The 21,585-nt window shown below is 37.8% G+C and overlaps 2 protein-coding genes and 1 pseudogene across 4 annotated transcripts; 2 read left to right on the forward strand and 1 right to left on the reverse strand.

Moving 5' to 3' along the window:
• Nucleotides 1-2,731: 2,731 nt before the first annotated feature.
• On the forward strand, nucleotides 2,732-14,287 carry LOC132191440 (serine/threonine-protein kinase CTR1). 2 transcript variants are annotated; one of them, XM_059606453.1, is made up of 16 exons: nucleotides 2,734-3,479; nucleotides 5,618-5,919; nucleotides 6,015-6,159; nucleotides 6,834-6,937; nucleotides 7,500-7,708; nucleotides 9,535-9,966; nucleotides 10,153-10,193; nucleotides 11,163-11,231; nucleotides 11,333-11,433; nucleotides 11,605-11,689; nucleotides 11,878-11,976; nucleotides 12,304-12,372; nucleotides 12,476-12,607; nucleotides 13,225-13,319; nucleotides 13,409-13,616; nucleotides 14,026-14,287. In XM_059606453.1, exons 1-15 carry the CDS (start codon nucleotides 2,895-2,897, stop codon nucleotides 13,515-13,517), a joined length of 2,577 nt encoding a protein of 858 aa, XP_059462436.1. In that variant the 5' UTR covers nucleotides 2,734-2,894; the 3' UTR covers nucleotides 13,518-13,616; nucleotides 14,026-14,287. The 2 variants fall into 2 exon arrangements, with proteins under 2 accessions (XP_059462437.1, XP_059462436.1); XM_059606454.1 differs by lacking the exons at nucleotides 13,225-13,319; nucleotides 13,409-13,616; nucleotides 14,026-14,287 and having other exon boundaries at nucleotides 2,732-3,479; nucleotides 12,304-12,367; nucleotides 12,476-12,507.
• A 1,775-nt stretch (nucleotides 14,288-16,062) lies between these two features.
• LOC132192330 (heat stress transcription factor A-3) lies at nucleotides 16,063-19,489 on the forward strand. 2 transcript variants are annotated; one of them, XM_059607630.1, is made up of 3 exons: nucleotides 16,063-17,398; nucleotides 18,300-18,870; nucleotides 19,033-19,489. In XM_059607630.1, exons 1-3 carry the CDS (start codon nucleotides 16,838-16,840, stop codon nucleotides 19,320-19,322), a joined length of 1,422 nt encoding a protein of 473 aa, XP_059463613.1. In that variant the 5' UTR covers nucleotides 16,063-16,837; the 3' UTR covers nucleotides 19,323-19,489. The 2 variants fall into 2 exon arrangements, with proteins under 2 accessions (XP_059463613.1, XP_059463612.1); XM_059607629.1 differs by having other exon boundaries at nucleotides 18,300-19,489.
• On the reverse strand, nucleotides 18,757-21,155 carry LOC132192331 (ribosome production factor 2 homolog; annotated as a pseudogene).
• Nucleotides 21,156-21,585: the final 430 nt, after the last annotated feature.

Raw genomic sequence — 21,585 nt, forward strand, 5'->3', positions numbered from 1 at the left:
AAACGGAAACAATGATTTTCTTACCAGGAGCTCGTCGGTGCTCCCCTGTCAGTGTCTCCTCCCCCACGTCTTCTCCCCATTCCAATCAAATCATTAGTTAAATCCCAATCTAAACAAGCGAACCATTAGTTAAATCCCAATCTAAACAAGCGAACCATTAGTTAAATCCCAATCTAGACAAGAGAAAGAGAAATGGGGCCATGACGCATTCACGGCCCTGAAACGAGGCTCAGCCACTGGGCACTGGCCTCCCTACTAGCACTATTACGACGACGCCAACAACCAGGGGCCGTACGACGGCGTCGCGTGGCAAGCAGATCAAGAGGACCTTCAACAACCTGAAGCTGACTAGCCTCTGGGGCTTCGTGACCATTCTCGTCCTCCGCGGCCACATCGGCATCGGCAACCTAAAAGCTAATACAAAAACCATAAGCTAATGCCTTAATATGAAACACTAAAATAAAACAATGTATAAATCAAAAAGGAAAACTTGTGAGTTATGCATCGCATTAAAATAACTACATGTGTCCAAACCTGCTTGTAAAAGAGGCAAGGGAGATGCTGCAGCAGTTCTCGGGGCTAATGGGAGGGAACCGTGTCGATCGCGGAGGAGACACGTACGTACAGAAGCAAATTTACGAATAAAATGGCATCCTCCTCCTTTTGGGCGGTATAAGCTGAACTGGGACGTGGCTTAGATTCAACGCATAAATTCATGGGCATCGGAGTGATCGTGAGAGATTATCGTGGTGTTGTGGTTGCAGCTCAAGGGAGGAGAGTGACGGGCTTCCCGGAACCGGTACATGCAGAGGAGATGGGAGCTGTAGTGGCGGCAGAACTTAGTCGGAATTTGGGACTGCCGGACGTCATACTGGAAGGGGATTCCTTTCTAGTGGTCCAAGAATACGAGCCCAAATTGGAGCCTTTACCGACAAATGATTGAGGATGCTCGAGGCATTTTGTTCACGAGATGGAGCTGGATGGTTAATCATGTTAGAAGATAAATAAATTCGGCGGCCCATATTCTAGCAAAGAATGCACTTTGGATGTCTCATGAGAAAGTATGGATGGAGGATTGCCCTCCATGTATTGTTTCTGTTATTACTTTAGAGCTGGTTGCTCTTGATGGAGGATTGCCCTCCATGTATTGTTTCTGTTATTACTTTAGAGCTGGTTGCTCTTGATGGAGGATTGCCCTCCATATGAGATGATTTCTTCTTTTAAAAAAAAAAATAATAATAACTACATGTTTCTTTCTCTTTTTTCTTTGTTTGTTTTTTTTTAAAAATTATTATTTTTGTTTGTTATTAAAAATGTGAGACCTACAACTATTTTATAATTTCTTAATACATGTCAACAAGTGAATTGTAGATCAAGAAACCTAACAACACTCTTTTCTTCGGTATAACTGTTATGTTCTTAGGGTAGCTTAATCGGTTAGGGATTACGCTTTATGAAGCGAATGTTATTAGCTTGAATCTTTGTCATTAATTTCCCTTATCTTGTATAGACGTGTCAAAAAAAAAAAAAAAAAACTTGAATACTCTGCTCGATCCGTGGTAAAAGAACTATAACATATTGTTATATATTATAGTTTGTTTGTTTGTTTGTTTTTTCTTTTCAATTTTTCAAATTTAATTATAATTTTTTTTTAAAAAAAAAAAAGTGAAAAAGTAAAATTAAATATGAACAGTTAAAAAACTATAATTTTTTTAGAGCAGCCAAATATTTCTTCATTAACAAATACTATATGACACCTCATTTTGTAAAAAATATGTTATAAATTTTGTAGTGCAGAACTCTAAATTGAATATTTTAAATCAAAGCTATTTTGGTCACACAATTAATGGAATCAACTTTAAATACATTTAAATAATCTGCACCATGAAAAAAAATTAAAAAAATCTAAAGGCGTGAGGCCCTAAGTATAGTATAATCAATGGTACACCGAAGGTCAAATAAATACTCAACTATTTCCTGAGAACAGAAATTAATGCGGCCATTTGTATGATAAATTATGCTTATGAGTTATCACACCTTATCGTGGCCGAAAAAAAAATACCATTAGATTATGGTTGATTAAATATGTATGTTGATTAAAGATTAGGTACCAAATATGTATCTTGATTAAAAACAAGATAAAACTTCTTCACAATTTATTATGGTGTATTGATCCATCCATAAATTTGAACAAATTACAATGATTATAGTAAACGAAAAAAAAGAAGAAGTAATGTCTTCAAGGGGTAGCTCAATTGACTCAAGACTACGTATTTGTTAATCTGTTCCAATATTATATCACTCATAATTAACAATTTGGGCTGAATTTTGATGGTATTATATCATCTTTAAAAAAAAAATTAAATTAAATAGTTAAGATTTTGTTTTATGTTTATTATTTTTAGAATACGAAAGATTGAAAGAATATATAAAATGATAAATATTAATATGAAAAAAATCTTAATTATTTAATTTATAAATAATGGTTAATTAAAAATAAAAAAATATGCATAATAAAATACCTAAACGTTTTACCGGATGTGATTATGGTCCCGAAAATTTGAGATGCAGAAAGCAATCCCAAACGAGAAAAGCCCAAAGCAGTGTGTGAACGAAATACCGGGGTTTCGGCACGCACCGAAAACGAAAAGCGTCAATATAATTACTTAATTAGTATTATTTGGAAAAAAAAAGCAAAAGAATATTAGTATATTACCATTACGCCACTGAATAAAAGCACACCGCTTCCATTTCTCTCTCCGACAATCGAATTTTAGAGAGAGAAACACCAAAATTCTAGAGAGAGAAACCCCAAACCCCTTTCCTTCCTCATCAAAAATGGTGGATGCTAGGGTTTCTAGGATATTGTGAGCATCGGAATCCGCGACATCTTGATGGAAATGCCGGCGAGAAGATCGAACTACTCACTCCTGAGCCAAGTACCCGACGACCAGTTCGCCGGAGCTCCGACGACGTCGTTCTACGAGTCGTTGTCCGGAGAGGGAAAGAGCAACAATAATAAGGGGAAGGCGGAGAGAGGTTTCGATTGGGACGCGATCGGTGATCACAGGGGCAATCGGATCGGGAACCCGTACTCGTCGTCGATTGGGCTGCAGAGGCAATCGAGCGGAAGCAGCTTCGGCGAAAGCTCGCTCTCCGGGGATTACTACGCGCCAACGCCGTTGACGGCGGCGGCGACCGAGATCGACGGCCTGGGATACATGCACGATGATGTGTCGTTCAGAGTCGGCGGCGGCGGTGAATTGAGGGCTAAGGCTGTGGGAACCACCGCAGGAGGGTCGTCGTCCGAGAAGAGCTGGGCGCAGCAGACGGAGGAGAGCTACCAGTTGCAGCTGGCTCTGGCGCTGAGGCTTTCGTCGGAGGCGGCCTGTGTTGATGACCCGAATTTCTTGGATCCTAACCCCGATGAATCGGGGTCGCGGTCAGGCTTGGCCGAGGCATTGTCACATCGTTTCTGGGTACGGTTTATTGTGAATTCTGTTTTCCTCAGCTATAATTTATGTTTCTCTCAGCTGTAAAAGAAAATCTGCTTTGGTTTGTTTTCGTTTTGGTTTCTAGAGTTACCGGACTGAATTATTAGCAAGATTATGGAAACGCTGTGGAGTATGCAATTTTTGGTGGAATAGCTAGTCTGATGTCTTAATTTTGAGAGTGGGCATATTGGTTTTGTTGATGGTTTGTCATCAATGGTTGAATATCCGTAATCATGAGCTAAATCTTAAATGCTTTCTCCAAATCCTGGCCAGGGTTTTTTCACCAAAACTAGTTCTTTGTGTTGTTAATTTCGACCTAGTTGGATATAAGATGTTATGTTGTGAGAAATCATTATCGAGGTCTGTTGGTGAGAGAATTGGAATAGGAAGGAAAATGTTGGAATATGGAAATCAAGAGCAAGATGGGAGGAATTATTAGAAGTGTTTTTTTGACAGCTCGTGAGAGGGAAACTGTACAGTATAAGTGGAATGTAGTCGTAGTGACAGTAGAAAGGCCACACAATGATTAGGTTATGATTTGATTAAATCTTATCTTAATTTAATAAGACTGGTTATTACTTATAAAAAAAAAAAGAATGATTGGTTAATGAAGCTATAAAGATTGTGATAATTTACATTTTAATTGACAATGAGACCTTGGATAGCACTGATGTATTCAGTTTAATCCTAGCAATGGCAATCTAGGGCTTCTTCTGGGAAAGAAAGCAAGCTTAATGGAGGGAAAGGAACATTAGAACCTTTTAATGGTGTTGAGCTTTCCACACTTCAGTTGTAAAGATTGTGATAATTTACATTTTGTTTGGAAATGAGAGCTCGGATAGCACTGAATATAAAAGTTGAATCCAAGCAATGGTGATCTAATTTCTTTCCTACGAGAAAGAAAGCAAGTTTAATAGAGGGAAAGGAACGATAGGACCTTTAATGGTGTTGAGCTTTCCACGCTTCAGCTTAAATCCTTAGTCTTGATATTATTGTATGAGTGGACAACTGCTTTTGGCTCCTTGCAGTTTTCTTATAGACCAGCTGAATTTTGAATGTATCCTTTAGGTGGGCGTTTTGTGTATGTTCTGTAAACTTAAGGTCTCATTTATTTTTTCTGACAAAATTTCATTATTACTTATACAAAAAGGAATTGAAATAGAGCACCATAAATCATAGGAATGTGGTTGTAGGAGTGAAATACAAGAGCCATGTTTTAAATGACACCTGCTCTTCACTTAACTTGTAAGTGAACAGGAGTTATTCTATTGTAAATTCATATGTAGCAATCAACATCAACAACCATATGACGCTATTTTTCTTTGTTTTAGAAATTTTGAGGCCTGAATGTGATGGTCATTGTGTTTGGAGAAGTCAGAAAACATTAATATGGATGTTATATGTTTATCTTAAGGACTTGGTAGGTTTTCTGTAGCGTAAATAACAGAAAGGAGCTTATAACTATATTAAACAAAGAAATTCTGGGATGGGGTGGAGGGTTTAGCGAAGTGAATTATCCTAGTTGCTAGAGTGTCTTTTCAATTCCTCAGTTTAGAACTCGAACCCTTCTACTTATGTAGGAGTTAAATTTTCTTACTCTGATTATATACTTTAGATAAAACCTCACATTGATAGCTGGACAATTGTTAGCAAGTGAGAAATGGAAGAGTTACTTAAGTTTAAAGTGTGACTCAGGTTCAGAAATGCCCCTTCAGTAGTTGGGGAGTTGGTATTAATATAATGGTATAAATATTTTTTTTTGATTGGTAAGTTACACATGCATCTAGTAGGTACTGAATCCACAGCCCCGCCTTCCACGTCGTCTTACATGCATGACGCTCACCTTCCATCTTGTTTTACAATGGGAGGAAGTACCATCTGAACGAGAACTCATTGGCAAAAACTAATAATGGTGTAGGTATTGTCAGAATATGTGAAATGAGCCTTATAAATCTATTTGGTTTAGTTTCATTTTCTTTTCCTTTGATTTATCTGCTACCAAATGGAGGTAAGAATATAGAGACAATATTATTTTAGTGAATTACATGTTATGTTTTGTGGACATATGACATCTATGTATGTGACATTTGAATATCTTCTTTATTATTCTAACCTGCGTCCAGGTGAATGGCTGCCTGTCATACTTTGACAAAATTCCTGATGGGTTTTATCTGATTCATGGGATGAATCCATATGTATGGTCTGTTTGCACTGAGCTTCAAGAAAATGGTCGTATTCCATCAATTGAATTGCTAAGGTCTGTTGATCCAACCACTGAATCTTCAATTGAAGTGGTTTTGATTGACCGACGTAGTGATCCAAGCTTAAAGGAATTCCAAAATAGGGTCCTCAACATTTCTAATAGTTGCATAACCACAAAAGAGGTTGTTGATCAGCTTGCAAAGCTTGTCTGCAACCGAATGGGGTGAGTTGTCTACACCATACCTTCTATTTGCAATTTCCCAGAAGAAATCTGTTCTTAACATACTTTTATAACCAAATTTTTATTGCTATCACAAGGGGTTCAGCTTCCACGGGAGAAGATGACTTTGTTCCCATCTGGAGAGAGTGCAGTGATGATCTAAAAGATTGTTTAGGATCTGTGGTCATTCCAATAGGTAGCCTATCTGTTGGCCTCTGCAGACATCGTGCTATATTGTTTAAAGTAAGGTTCCTATCTAAATGATTTATTCAATTTGCTTCACTAAAAAAGTTTTAAGTGCTTTTATTGTTGGAGCTATGTATCTTTGATTTAAGGCTGCGATTGTTTTGTTGTTAAAACTTTTTCTAGAAAACATTTTCCCCATTTTTTGGTGTTTGGTGTGGATGGAAAATATTGGTAGGCATAATCATTTTCTGAAGCTTGTTTCCCACTCTCTTCCCTACCACCCTCTCCCCGAACCAAAGCATCACCCACCCTTGTAGAGGATCACAATTGCTCCTCGCCTAGCACTACCCCCATCCTCCTTTTGGTCATCATTCCCCCTACCCCGTCCCAACCTTCCTCCCATATGACGACCATTGCCCCTTACAATAGCCTCTGTCCTCCCTGCGTTGTAGCACTGCTCTCCCAAACACCGTTTCAGGGTAGAAAAACAACAAAAAAACGTTTTCGATATTATTTTCTGGGTCTCAACCAAACAATGGAAAATCAATAATATTTCCTGAAAATGTTTTTGACTAAAAACATTTTCTCTCGTAAATCATTTTATATCAAAACAAACTCAACCCAAGTTGAAATATTCTGTTCTTCCTTCTGGTGAAACTGTGTAACTCTAGTGACTTTTGGGATCTTTTGTGTTTTTATTATTACTGAGGAATGAAATATGATTTCTGCAGGTGCTAGCTGACACAATCAATCTACCATGTCGAATAGCCAAGGGCTGTAAATACTGCACAAGAGATGATGCTTCCTCTTGTCTTGTCCGGTTTGGGCTTGACAGGTATGCTTTGTCAGTAAGCGTGGTATCTATCATTGTGCTAAAGAAGTAATGCAATTTTCAACTGAGTTCCCTGGGTGTAAATTCTAAGTTATGCAACTCCATGGGGACAGTAAGTCATCAAGAATTTCTTCCTTGTACAAAGCAAGTCGTTCCTGTGTGTAACATTTGTGTTTCACTAATAAAAATGATACGGGTGGAAGATAAATCTGATCAATTTATAAGTTCTATTAAAGAATACTTTTTTATAACATTTTTTGAGTTTAGTATTACTTGCTTTTTCAGTCATGAAGTATTAAGTTTGAATTTCTGCTGAGGATATCTGTGATCTGGGTTTTGAAATTATTTAAAGGTGCTATTGTCCAGACACTATTCCTGCATTGATTTTAATATTTGTATCTTGTGTGTATGTACATATACTTATTATATAAAAATATTGATAATATTCTTTATATGTATAGATATGTTGTGTGTCTTTATCATCTCCTTCACACATATATAAACCACTGTTCAGTATCATCTTATTGGCAGAGACACCTCATGAGGTATATCTTGTATATTTCAGGGAATATCTTGTTGATTTGATTGGGAAGCCAGGTTACTTATGCGAGCCTGATTCCTTGCTCAATGGTCCTTCTTCCATCTCAATTTCTTCACCATTGCGCTTTCCAAGACTTAAACCAGTTGAACCTACCATTGATTTCAGGTCACTGGCCAAGCAGTATTTCTTGGATTGCCAATCACTTAATCTCGTATTTGATGATGCCTCTGCAGGTGAGTGTTTGATTCTCAAAGTAACAATATTAAATATATATTCGTATAATAACTGCTTGTGTTTGGGTTTGGAACTTATTATTATAATTTTTTTTCCTATAATGATATGCTAAACTTAACAGTGTTGTGGCAGTTCAAATCTGCTTTATTGTGTATATTTTTTTGGCCTTTTGATCTATCTGTAGTAAGCTGAGTGTATATAAAAGAATTCTCTAATGGCAATTTTTTATGCTCACATGGTAGTAAGAATTGAACAATTGATGGGTAGCTTTTATGTAGTATTCTTAAACTTGTTATCCATCTTTTCCACTCAACCTTTCACCATGCTTCTAAACAAGTGTGCATTAGAGGCACAAAAGGTACAATAGGACAATCTACTGTATTAAGGTGATTTTTGGTGGTTGTCGTTGGGTTCTTGGCCTTTAGATGGAATCAATAATTAGTTAGTTGGGTCCAATTAGACAATTCTAGATTTGGACTCTTTACTGGCAATATGTGACATGCCATATTTAAGGCACATGTGGAACAACTCCATACGGTATCATGTGCTTACATTCAGAGCTTCTATTTACATGTATATAATTTATATTCAGTTGGTGGTTTGTCTATATATTTTATTCTTTTCTTTTTGTGCCGTTGTTATGGCAAATCAACTTCATTTTGGTTTTATGTCTGAAAAGTAAAGGGAGACATGAAGTGCCTAATGAACTTACCAATACTTGATGGGATGGGTATTCTGTTGCCGGGGCCGTTTTTATGTATGATGAGGAATTGATGGAAACTTTGCAGGGTTCTGGTATAAGTGTGCTGATATTCAATCCTGAAGACATCTTACAGAGGCACTGATATTGGATAGCTTATGAACCCAATTTGATGGTGTTGAGGGAACTCAAATTTGAGCTCCAGGTTTTGGTAATTAGAGAGCATGTGTATAGCATATTAAATATATATTAATAAATCCAAGGGAAAATAGTTTGTAGCATCTTTGTAATGATTCATAATACTTGATTAACCTATTGTCCATTTTTCGTTTATAAGTAGTTTTGCCTTTCAAAGATAATTTTGGTTTTCACTGTATTGATTATAATAACTTATGGAAATATTTGTTCAACCTTCTTGAATTTAACTTCTGAAAGTGAATGTAAATGAGCCAAGACATCAACTTATATCTCAATCGCTTTGGACTGTCCTGAGCTATGCCTAATAGCGTGGTGGATTTGTTCACCTGTGGGTGGTTGGGGGGGGTTCCTCTTTGCCTTATGTGGAGCATGTGAAGGAAAGGAAACGATAAGAACTTCAATAACCTGGAGAGGACTTTAGAGGAGCTCAAGTCCCTTTTCTTCTTTTGTCTCTTTACTTGGACAATTGCTTGTTTAGCTCCCTAAATAATTAGCTTTTCTGACTTTCTTGTTCTGTTTTCTCTTTCTAGTTAGGCGTCCTCTTGTATATTTTCTGTGTACTAGGTTGCGCCCCTTTGCGCTTTTTGATATATGCAACATTATTTATATATAAAAAAAAATCTTGCCTCTTTTACCATAGAAGGACAAGTGAAAAAGATGTATGTGTAGGTGCGGACCATATATATATATATATATATATATATATATAATATTTTACTTTTAGACTCAGATAGCGTCTTCAACTGTGAAACAAGGATTTCATTTATCCAGTTAAGGCATCTGTTAAGTTTTATTTATCTGTTATGCTTTCTAAATATGACTTTGACAATGACTGTATTGTAGTTAAGTTTACATTATTGCCCTTGTATTTTGGTTTTGATCTAGTCGAATGATGCCAATTCACAACCAATTGTCTTTTATCATCAGTTATTGGTGAAGATCATGGGGTTTCCATGCATCCTAAGCAGTATGACAGGAAGTACACAGATAGAAATGACAATATGCTGCTTTCAAGTGATGAAGATGAAACTTCTCGCATACCTCTGCACCCAAAATTTGCTCAGCCAAGTGCCCAGAATCAAGACTCTGAACTGTTCAAATCGTGTAATCCTTCTCAGAATATTGCAGACTCAACCATCATGGTCAAAGATACAGCCCCTCTTAAACATATCCTACCTATTGGACGTAGAGACATTCAGCCACTTTTCGCAATATCTAATCCAAGGTTGGATACTGTTAAGGATCCAAGGTTCACTGAGGGAGGTCAGCTGGTTCCCAGTAAACCAAATAAAGAGCCTTCTCTTGATATAGACGACATCCCATGGAGTGATCTTGTTCTAAAAGAGAGAATTGGAGCAGGTATTTTTCTGACCTCACGTTTAGACAACCTATTTTTGATAAGTAGGTTTATACAAGCCTGAGTGTGAACAAGATAATTCTCTAACAGTAGAGAGAGAGAGAGGCCAGATAACCCTCATGCATGAAATTCTGTTCATTGCAATAATTGTTCACAAGAGAATACTTCTGAATCAATTTGGTTTTCAGGTTCATTTGGAACTGTTCATCGTGCTGATTGGAATGGCTCGGTAAGCAACTTATCCTTTAACACTAATTTTTGCTATATAAAATCTGGAGAAGCGAAACTGCTGTTTAGATGAAGTACAGATATTATCAAGGCTTATTTCTGTCCAAGTACATCAATCTGTGTTTGCAAATCAAATGTTTAATTTATAGGTCGTATGGGCTTTAGAGGTTAGGTTGAGGATCAAAATATTACTTTTGATGAGGGGCCCAATTACTTCTGGATGTGTGCAAAGCTATTCAATGGAGTACGAAGAACTGTGAAAAATCTAGGATTTGTATGTTACTAATGGATATTAATTGAGGTGGACAATACTTATTAAAAAATTAATAATGAGGTGAAGAACATTATAATTTATAATGTTGTCACTGGCTATACCTCCGTTATGCTGATAATATACAATAACAAGTTGTCACTAGCTTAAGTACGGTAATATGCAAGGCGATAATCTGCAGTATGTCAAATGGATGCTGCTAATTATACATTTATAAAAGTTATGCCTGCATTGTAGCATGATGTAGCATATGGAGAATAAACGTGCGGTTCTGAATTCCGGAGCTGTTGCTGTTGTTTTTTTTTTTAATGTTTAAAATAATTGGCCCTAAGAGGAGGGGGAAGAAAAATTTGAACTAGTGACATTCGTTTCATGAGGTTTGGTCCCCAGTCGAGCTACCCCTTGGGGTTAAATTCTGGAGCTGTTAACAATATTTTATCTTGCTCATAAAAAGCCAATGTTATTATGTGCTGGATATGCATCTACTGTTGCTGGAGGCACATGCTGCTTCTGCTTTGGTTTGAGAATGAAGATTGTGTCTTATCTTGCATCTCAAACGCCCTGTTTCAGTTTTTTTCATGTTTCCGGGTTTTTAACTTTTGACATAGAAGCCCCTTTCAATTTGTTTTGTTGAAGCTTAATTATAATGTAATGTTTAAGTTGTGATCCATTTTGTACTGCATTAAATTCTACATCCAGGATGTTGCTGTGAAGATTCTCATGGAGCAAGACTTTCATGCTGAACGACACAGAGAATTTTTGAGGGAGGTATGTACTCTTAGAATTTGAAACAAATTTTGCTCTACTATTTGAGAAAGTTATGGATTTGTACCCTTCATTTAAGATGTGGTTTCACTTTTGTTTGTTAGGTTGCAATAATGAAACGCCTACGGCATCCAAATATTGTTCTCTTTATGGGTGCGGTCACTCAGCCCCCAAACTTATCCATAGTCACAGAATATTTATCAAGGTTTAGTAGTGTTTTCTTTAAGCATGCTACCCCCCGCCCCCAATACTTTATCTCGCAGCCCTGTTCAAAAAAGAAAAAGAAAAAAGAGAACAAAAGAGGCTACTGAAAGTTCATATCTGCTTAAAAGGTTTAGATTGTTTAATGATTTGAAGTATTGTCTTTAAAGTGCAGAGGTAGCTTGTATAGACTCTTGCACAAGCCTGGCGCTAGAGAGATGTTGGATGAGAGGCGTCGGTTGAATATGGCTTATGATGTGGTATGAATTCAAAGGCTTGCATTTGCTGTTGCAAATTTTGTTTATTCTTCAGTTTTTTCATGAGGATCATGATCATCATCGTTGTTGTATCATTACATCTCAACGGTATCGCTATTGTTCTGGGCTAAATAATATATCTTTGTTTAATTCTACTTATCAAAAAAAATATATATCTTTGTTTAATACAGGCAAAGGGAATGAATTATCTCCATAAACGCAATCCTCCAGTTGTTCATCGTGATTTAAAATCTCCAAATCTTCTGGTTGACAAAAAATATACAGTAAAGGTAGGAGTGAGAAGTTTTCAAGCTTACCAAATATATTGCTTAATGCTTGTCTTCATGTTAATATTAATCAGCTAGGTAATTTGCTGCTGTGTTTTCCTTTGGCTCGTATAAAATTATTTTTGTGTTGAAATGATCCTGTACTAAGCAGCAAATGTTTACGTCTTTGAATGGGAAACAGTATATTCTGGACCATATGTCCTGTTATCTGCTCAGACCTGTTTTAGAGTTTGTTGTTATAGCCCGAGTTTGTAGTGAAGTTATTGTTTTTTATGTTTGGTGATTGCTTCCACTTGTTCCTCAAATTTGTTGTGTGGTCTGTTCATTTAGGTTTGTGATTTTGGTCTTTCCCGACTAAAGGCAAGCACGTTTCTGTCATCAAAGTCAGCCGCTGGTACTGTAAGTTCTGTTGAACTTGATAACATACTTTAGTTGGTTATTATTACAAGGCGGATGGGCCACATTATGTAATATTATAATGTAACTTTTTCTATGTTGCTAGCCTGAGTGGATGGCCCCAGAAGTTCTTCGTGATGAGCCATCAAATGAAAAGTCCGATGTTTACAGCTTTGGTGTAATCTTGTGGGAGCTTGCAACATTGCAACAGCCATGGAGTAATTTAAATCCAGCACAGGTTTGTCATATGTAGCTATATTTGACAAGTACGAGCATGCAAAGTGAATGTATGGATGTATTATTGTGTTGAAATTTTGCTTCTGTCACTTGGAAGGGACTTGTGGAAAATCCTTTACCAACTGATGATTGGTAAATTGTTGAGCCAGAGAGCACAATTTTTGGTCTCGGCTGGTTCAAGTCATATAAGAATGGTAATTGGTTGGAGCATTTGGTAAACAGTATGTTAAAATCAAATTAATTATCTTAGCAGCATTAAGAAGTGTATCAAGTATGTGACTTGATGAAGACATCAAGCATTGGAACTCTGCACATATATTAAGCTCTAGGTTCCATACTTCCAAGTTAAATATGTCTATAAAGCTGACCAATTTGCCCATAAACTTGATATTAAGTAGGTTGGCTGTGATACTCTGCCCCGGGGTGAGATTGTTACAAAGGTTAAATATTTTTTTTTATCAAATAAGAGCGTAATGGGTTTACTGATCATACAATGTAACTCAATATTACCTCTTTCATTTTTTCTACTTCAATGTTTGTAATCTGCACTCACGTGCTAAGACATTTGCCTGAGCTCATTTATTTGATTAGGCAGCTTAAATGTGTACTGTCTTATAGGTTGTGGCAGCTGTTGGCTTTAAGGGAAAAAGGCTTGAGATTCCACTCGATTTGAATCCTCAAGTGGCTTCGATAATTGAGGCTTGCTGGGCCAAGTGAGCTTAGCAATTTAATTCCTATATGCATAGTGCAATAAATTTCCTTGAATACTTTTTTATTTATTTATTAATAAATGGTTTTGCAGCGAGCCCTGGAAACGTCCTTCATTTTCCAGTGTCATGGAATCTTTGAGGCCATTGATTAAACCTTCCACACCTCAACCAGGTCGTGCAGACATGATGTTGATTACCTGAAGGGGTGGAAGACATGATTGGTCTTATTCATGCACATAATACATCATTCTTATGAGATTTGATGTCAGCCAGGAATACGAGCTGTTCAGATAGTCTCAGGTGTGCCTAAAACTTTAGCTTCTGATTTACCAATATTTAGTGGTGCCCAAATCCTAGAGCTCCTTGTTGGCTGTAGCAGAGATACTATTGGGTCTTGTTGTAGGGAAGAAAGTAGGAAAGCCTTGGAATCTTAGGCAGCTACACAATTTCAACTTGCTATGAGATTCCAAGTCTGCATTTCCTTCTACCTATAAAGATCTTGGCAATTAAAGAAGTGGAATGGTTGCATGTGCATGTCTTTCAATCTCCACGTGATTTATGGAGTTTGGAATATAAGGGGTCTCAATGACCCAATGGAGCAAAGATTTGTCCCTGGTTGTCCCTTTATTTTTATTTTGGTTTTGGTCTATGCTTAATTTGCATTGTTCAAATTCCTAATGATTGTGTTGGTGTGTGTGATTGTTTGCAGGATAACTGTTGTACATGTCTCTTCTAATTGGTAATTGAGAACCCTGATTTTTTTCTCGAAGCAAGGAACTGCCTTCCTGCATAATATTGTTTGGTAGGTCATTCTGTTGTGCCATAATGGAAAATTGTACAATAACTTTCACGATTTTGTATGTAAAGAATTAGAATTAGTTAATGGGAAGCAACTTTGCCAGCATTGTACACTGAACAGTCCTCACATGTATTTACTTGTACCAATTGTGAAATGTAGTCAATTCGTTCGAGGTCCATGTCCAAAACACCTTTGTTTTTTTATTTTATTTTTTTAAAATAACTAAACATTGGATGACCCATAACAAGTTGGCGGTGGGTCACCAGACTTGCAACCTTCTTTTTTTTCCTTTTAATTTCTTAAGGGCAAATTTGTATTTTTATAAATTATATAGGAGTATAAAAGATATTGCACTTGTTAACAGTTTGATTTAAAGCAAAATCTTATCGATAGGGATGGCACCAATAATTGGAGGCCCGACATTGAGAGTTCTATAATTTGATATCGTTTTGTTAGACTAGTGCGCTGAGAACTTGTGTTATAGAGTAGCATCAAACTTCGGTCCGCACCGAGCAACGTTTTGGGCTTATGGCTGGCTGGAATCTTTTTTTCGTACTATAGTAACCTTTTGCGGGAGACCATTTCTGTTGTTGGACATGGCCAGATCAGAATCATCAGATGGTATGTTTTGCCAATTTCATTCTTAATATAAATGTCGGTGTTAAATTGCAAATAGCGTACTGCCAAAATCTTAAAGTTTAAATTAATTAATTAATACATAAGATCCATCTAATATCTTATTATTTTAAACAAATGTCTATAATTATTACGTTAAGACCCAAATGTGATGTGTGAATCACACTAACACCGACATCTTTTTGTAAAATTCGTCTTCATCTAGAGTCTAGACTCTACAGCTGATTCACGAAGGTGAAAGAAGCTCTCTTTGTGAGCCAACCTATGAATCCAATCTAATAAAATATTCTGTATATTCGACTAGTTACTGTGTAATCTTTGAAGATTTGGAAACTTTTGGCAGGAGTCCGGGTCCCTGTCCCCTTCTATTAATAATGTTGAGAGATCGATGGTGCGACCCGTCACCCGGCATAGCAAGGATTAGATGGTGAAAATATAATATTGTTAAGGATTAGATGGTGAATCCTTGACTTTCTCGCTCTTTCCCCCTATTGAATTTGTATAAATGATACCCTCTTTTTTCTCTCACTAGACGCCACAGTGGCGCTTGTCTTCTGTGGCTTTGGTTTAACCAACATCAGTGGTCCTCAAGATTGCATGTTGTTGCAGTATATGCTATTTTAGATAAGTCGAACCAATTATTTGGCCTATTCTTAATAGCTTTTAGATCTTTTGGTACTATTTGAATTTTTCCGGGGTTTTTATTGGGTTGCTCACTCATATTTTGTGATTTTTTTTTCTTTAAAAAAAGAAAAGAAAATAAGAGGACTGCGTGGCTGCGAGCGTGAGATTGGGTATGTTGGAACAAGACAAATCAATTCATTTGGAAGTTGGCTTACAAATTAAGGCTGAAAAGGGAACCAAATCTTTTGTGTATTGTGTGGCGTCACGTATGGCAGGACTGATCTCCTGGCGGAACTAGCGGTCCCCCCCCACCTGGGATTTGAAAACCATTCTCTCAATGGGAGGAAGCACTGTTAGTATTTTAATGGTGAAAACAATTAAGTAATAAAATTTAATAAATAAATTATTTTCTTAACCATTGATATGATAAATGACACGAAAATCAATTTATGAAAGTCTTGTAATAAAGGGATTCAGATTCACTGAAATTCTTATGAAAATTTTAGTTTTTGAAATTTTAAATCGAAACTATTTATTTTCATCTAATAATCATTATCCAGTCCCGTATTTCACTACTAATAAAATAATAATAATTATTAATATTATTAAAATTTTATTATTATTTTATTAATAATGAGATACGTGACAAAAAAAAAATAATTATTGAATAAAAATAAATAACCTAAATTTAAAATTCCAAAAACTAAAATATTCATAGAAATTTCAAGAGATTTGGATCCGTAATAAAAGATATGGCATTCAAATTAAGTAGGGCTCTCTAAAAATAATGCTTTCAGATTTGTCACCGTGTCATCTGCTGGGCCCGAGATCTGTGTGATCGGTGCCTGTCTACGACCGCCTTTTTCTTTTTCTTTTGCTCGATAATCGATGTAATATTGACGTGACGTGGCAACAGTGAGACTCCCAAATCCAAAGTGCAACTCCACTTCTTCCTCCCATTGGCCAGCGATTTTCCTTCGTCCACAAGCAAACCAACAGTAAAACCGGCCCGGACAGACAAGAATATCTAGCGCGAGACAGGGCCCCACCTGTTCCCCTATCCAATCAGAACCACACGAACAACCTCTCTTCTCTCTGTCTCTCTCACCCTTCAACGAGGGTAACTGCCAGGAAACCCCTGAACACCCCATAAGGTCGGCGCTCTCTCTGGCTTAACTTGTCCCAAACCCAAACTTAAAAAAATCAATGGGTCGGCACCAACAACGAGACAACTCTGGCTGTCGGATTAGAAGACGAAGTCTGACCAGAGGCGAACCTCCTCAACCGCCTTGAATCTCTTTCAAGATTTTTATCGAACTCCATGTCGGCATAAACCCGCCAGTCCCCCTTATAAACCCCTCTACAACCCTCATTTGCCCATTTCTCTCGCCCGCCGCACCACTTCTCGTACATTAACGCACAAACAAACCCACTCTCTCTCTCTCAGTCTGCCATAACATCGATGAGTCCAGAAGACAAACACTTTCCAAAATCTCCACCCATGACTTCTACGGGGTCGAAGGGTAAAGCTCCGGTCGTCGAAAGGTCGTCGTCCAGTTCAGCCGAGTTGGACTCTGAGACTATCGGGACCCGGCTCTCTCCGATACAACCCGAAACAACGTCGCAACCGTTCTCGCCCGGGTCTTTCTTCATGGACACCGCGGCTAGTTTCTCGGGCTCTCCTCCTCTAGTGGACCTCGAAGCCTTCTCAACCATAAACCCATCACCGGTTTTCGCCGAAACAGCGAGAACCGTATCGGTGAATAGTACAGGAGGTGGAGGAGACTCCGAGAGTGTCAGCGTACCTCAGCCGCTCGGGTGCTTGCAGGACAATCCGATTCCGCCGTTTCTGTCGAAGACGTTCGACCTGGTGGACGACCCGGCGCTTGACCCGATCATATCGTGGGGACCCACTGGAGAGAGCTTCGTCGTGTGGGACCCAGTGGACTTTGGGAGACTCGTCCTGCCACGGAATTTCAAGCACAACAATTTCTCCAGTTTTGTCCGCCAGCTTAATACTTATGTGGGTATTGCTGTAACACGGCCTGTTATGGCTAGTGTGATCTGTATGTAACATCTTTTTTCTTTGTTTTGTGTATTGTTTTTGTTTTGTTCTTTTTAGTGGTTGTAATTTTCTCTCGCTTCTTTTGGTGTATTTTAGTTTTAATTTTTTTATTTGATGTTTATTCTGTAATTGGGTTTTAAAAAAATTGATCTCTGTAGATGTAGCTGGGTCAAACTTGTAGATGATCGCAATGTATTATATGTGGGATTTCTGAGCTTTGTTCGAGATATTGGGTTGTAAATAATTTCTTTATGTATATAGTCTTGCATTTAAATATGGTATGTGTGCTTTGTGCTGGTAAAAAGATGGAAATGTGGTGTTCTTGTGCTTTTGCGATGATTTGTTCGCTGTTTCAAGTTTATGTGTACTGGTGGAACTATATGAGACAAAGTTATCTTGAGGTTTACTTTCTCAAGATCATGTAAACCAATGGTAGCTCAATTAGCTGGGACCATGCCTAATGAGGCGAAAGTTACTAGTTCGAATCTCCCTTTCCCCCTCCTCTTGGGGTCAATTGTAGCGGAGTGGGGAGTTCATCTTCTGCAGGTAGAGTTTCAGGTTCATTGAAACATCTGTTTTTGTCCTAGTTAGTCAAGAAACTGCATGTTATAATCTGACCCCTGGTTTTGCGGTTAGAGAAGTTGGTTTTATGATTTTACAGATTATATAGGGAATTCGGCTTCTTCTACGCATGAAAATCTACGGCTTCAGATTGTGTTGTGTGATGAACTATTTTTGATGATACTTATATATATAAAAAGAACTATTTATGATGATAATCATCATATCTGTATTTTGTTTTCTGAACTTTTTAGTCTTGCCTATTCATTTTGAAAATCACTCTGGTTGCTGTATTCAGGGGTTCCGCAAGATTGATACTGATAGGTGGGAGTTTGCCAATGAATCTTTCCAGCGAGGGAAGAGACATCTGTTGAAGAACATTCAGAGGCGCAAATCACCTCATTCCCACCAGATTGGGATATATGTTGGGCCATCTACGGAAGCAGGGAGGCCTGCTCTGGAAGGTGAGATAGAGAGGCTGAGGAAGGATAAGAGTATGATGATGCAGGAGGTTGCTGAATTGCAGCAACAGCAGTGGGGTACCTTTCACCATATGGAATCAGTGAACCAGAAGCTTCAGTCTGCAGAGCAGAGACAGAATCAGATGGTTTCTTTCGTGGCAAAGTTGCTGCAGAACCCAGCATTCTTAGCCCGGCTTCAGCAGAAGAAGGAACAGAGAGAAATAGGTTCTCCACGAGTGAAGAGGAAGTTTGTCAAGCAGCATCAACATGAAATGGGTAAATCAGAATCTTCCATGGAAGAGCAGCTTGTGAAATACCAACCAGATTGCAGACAACTCATTATACCTTCTGCAGCCCCGGAAGTATATCCAGTTCCTGTTGAACAATCTGAGGATTATTTCTCACAAGGTATGGTTACTATGATAGAACCCATTGGCTTAGGTGCTGAAAGCATACCACTTCCATCAGATGAAGGGTCATCAAGGCTGGGGACTGAGGATCTGAAAGGAAATAATTTCATGAGCCTGCAAGAAGAAGAGGTTAATCCCATGTTTTTTGTCTCTTTTGCAGAAGAAATATCGAAGGAGAAGGCTTTTTCTGAGTTATCTCCGGGGATTGAAAACATCATTAAACAAGAGGATATATGGAGCATGGGTTTTGATGCGAGTACCACTATGCCTAGCTCTAGCAGCGAGTTGTGGGGTATTCCAATAAACTATGAAGTTCCAGAGTTGGGAGTGACTGGTGGATTATCAGATATCTGGGATTTAAGTTCTCTGCAAGTGGCCGAAGGTTCAGGCATCGATCAGTGGACTACTGATGAACCCAAAGATGATATATCAGAAAATAGGGATCCATAAGGCTTCATTTGCTTCTGCACTTGCTGCCCTTGTGGATCTGTATTATTATTTTTAGTTGAACAGATCAACTTTTGGACAATTTATTTGCAAATATATTCAATTAATTGCAGTGTCAATTTTTTTCTTGATTTTCAGCTTCCATTCAATTAAATTTTACATTTCTATTATGCTATTTAATTGTTTAATTTTTCCAGCTAGTTCTTTCTTTGAGTGGATTATTTTATCTTATAAGTTGCATGAGTATTGCTGGTGTTGTAATATAAGGAAAATTAGAGTCATCCCAAATGTGATGTAGCATTTAAAATTACCAACATATCAAAACTTAATAATAATCATATCAAATTTAATAATGATTTCAAATACCGCATCAGATTTGGGATGACTCTAAAAAGACTCTAGTCTTTTTTATATCATTACTCCAATATCAATGTTACAACAAACAACCGCCAAATTCTAGTGAACAGTTGGAGAATAACAACTGAATAAAACTAAGGCAGATTTTACATACAATGAGATTACTCTAGAAATATCAGAGTTGCTCATATGGCCAAGGGTGGAGCAAAGCTATCACCCACAAAGTAATCAAATCCTTCCACATGAGATCAGAAAGGAGAACGAGAATGTGGCTCTCAGGTGAAATGTAATTTGTAGGCTATGGATGAGATATCTGACATAGATGATATCCTTTCAAAGCTGACCTAGCTAAGTACCCCATAGTTGATGCAATAACTGCTAAATGAATAAACATTCCCCTTACCTTCTGATCTGGCATGTATATCTTCCCGATCTTGCCTTCTATTGCATCCTTGCTAACATTTTTCACCTGCAAAAAACAGAACACAATCCTGACATGTTACTTCTCTCCTCATAGAAAAAGAAATTGGGAAGGTTTAAGGGAGTATTTTAGTCAGCCTTCTTCTTAGGCTTTTCCCTGGTTGTTTTCATGGCTTCTTTCTGAAGGCTGTCATTAGGAAGACGATGCCGGCGAACTACAAAATCCATGGAGGGACCAACTTCTTCCAGTTCCATCCTCGGTACTTTTGTGCCAGACTTTTTTAGCCGCAGACCACAGTGAGAAAGAAACACCCTATTTGAAGATATGGCTGTACATATATAGGCACGGTCTACCCCCACAAGATTTAAATTCTCTATAACCTGCACTCATCAAAACCCATGCTTTTTATTAATATACTAGTCATAACATATAGATGCACAAATTGCAAAGGGCTGCAGAAATGCACCTCTCCCCGCAACAGATCAAGCAAAACTTCCTTCAAATGTTTCAACTCTTCTACATTCTCAAATCCTTCTCCAATAAAAGCAATCAAAGGTTTTGAGCCAATCTGTGGAGCTAATTTCTTATCATATTTGAATGACTCCATCGGCTTGAAATTTTCAACCCCAACCTCCACAAGATCATATATGTGGCGGTCGTAAGCTCTCCCTATAACAAGATTATCAGACCGCTTCTTTGAGTGAGAACCAAACTGCAAAGAGGTCTCTCAAAGAGTCAAAGGGCTTGATATTCTCGTTCTTGCGGCTAAACTTGACGGCGCTGCCCTTCTTCATGTGGTAGATTTCCGTCAGCACGGCATTCAGTACGCCGCTCGTCTTTGTACCATGAAGTATCAGCGTCTTCTTCTCCGTCTCGACCTGAACAAAGAAACAGAGAAATCAAAATTGTTACTTTCAATGGAATGTACAAAAGCTTGATTTTCATGGGGTTTTCCGTAGAGAATTGGGGAGCTCACAAGTTTGGGTGCTCGTTTCTCGAGCGCCCTTCTGGCCTTTCCTGTCCTCGGCGTTCTTACTTCAAACATGATTGGCTTGATGGCTTCCACGGAAAGCAAGCAAGGCAGAGCTTTGCTTAGTAGCAGTTTATGATGGTGGCCACTTGGGGTTTAGTGATGGTCCAGAATTGTATGGGCTAGGCGAGTGAGTTGGGCCTTCGCGTGGGCCATAAATTGGATTGAGGCTCTCCAATTTCATCCTGATCATTCATTCGAAATAAATGACTTAATTTGAATCACGTCACTTTAAAAAAAAAAAAAAAAAAAAAAAAAAACTAGCGATGGGGTGGTCCTACTACACATTAACTCATTTTGATTTTTTTTTTTTTTTTTTTTTTTTTAATTATATTGATTTTATGCGTGATTTATATCATTGTGAGATTCGAATTAGTGACCTCCACTTCATTAAGCATGGTCCTAACCGATTAAACTACCTCTTGAGAATTATTATAATAACCACAAACTCCAATTTA

Source organism: Corylus avellana, chromosome ca9 (genome assembly GCF_901000735.1).
Source record: "Corylus avellana chromosome ca9, CavTom2PMs-1.0".
Taxonomy (NCBI): Eukaryota; Viridiplantae; Streptophyta; class Magnoliopsida; order Fagales; family Betulaceae; genus Corylus; species Corylus avellana.

What these genes read in the sequence shown, in the direction of transcription:
- LOC132191440 (XM_059606453.1), top strand. Translation starts at nt 2,895, where the DNA reads ATGGAAATGCCGGCGAGAAGATCGAACTACTCACTCCTGAGCCAAGTA. An exon ending in AAAAGAGAGAATTGGAGCAG is followed by an intron (nt 9,967 to 10,152) that starts GTATTTTTCTGA and finishes TTTGGTTTTCAG; the next exon opens with GTTCATTTGGAACTGTTCAT. An exon ending in GTCACAGAATATTTATCAAG is followed by an intron (nt 11,434 to 11,604) that starts GTTTAGTAGTGT and finishes TTTAAAGTGCAG; the next exon opens with AGGTAGCTTGTATAGACTCT.
- LOC132192330 (XM_059607629.1), top strand. Translation starts at nt 16,838, where the DNA reads ATGAGTCCAGAAGACAAACACTTTCCAAAATCTCCACCCATGACTTCT. An exon ending in TCCGCCAGCTTAATACTTAT is followed by an intron (nt 17,399 to 18,299) that starts GTGGGTATTGCT and finishes TGCTGTATTCAG; the next exon opens with GGGTTCCGCAAGATTGATAC.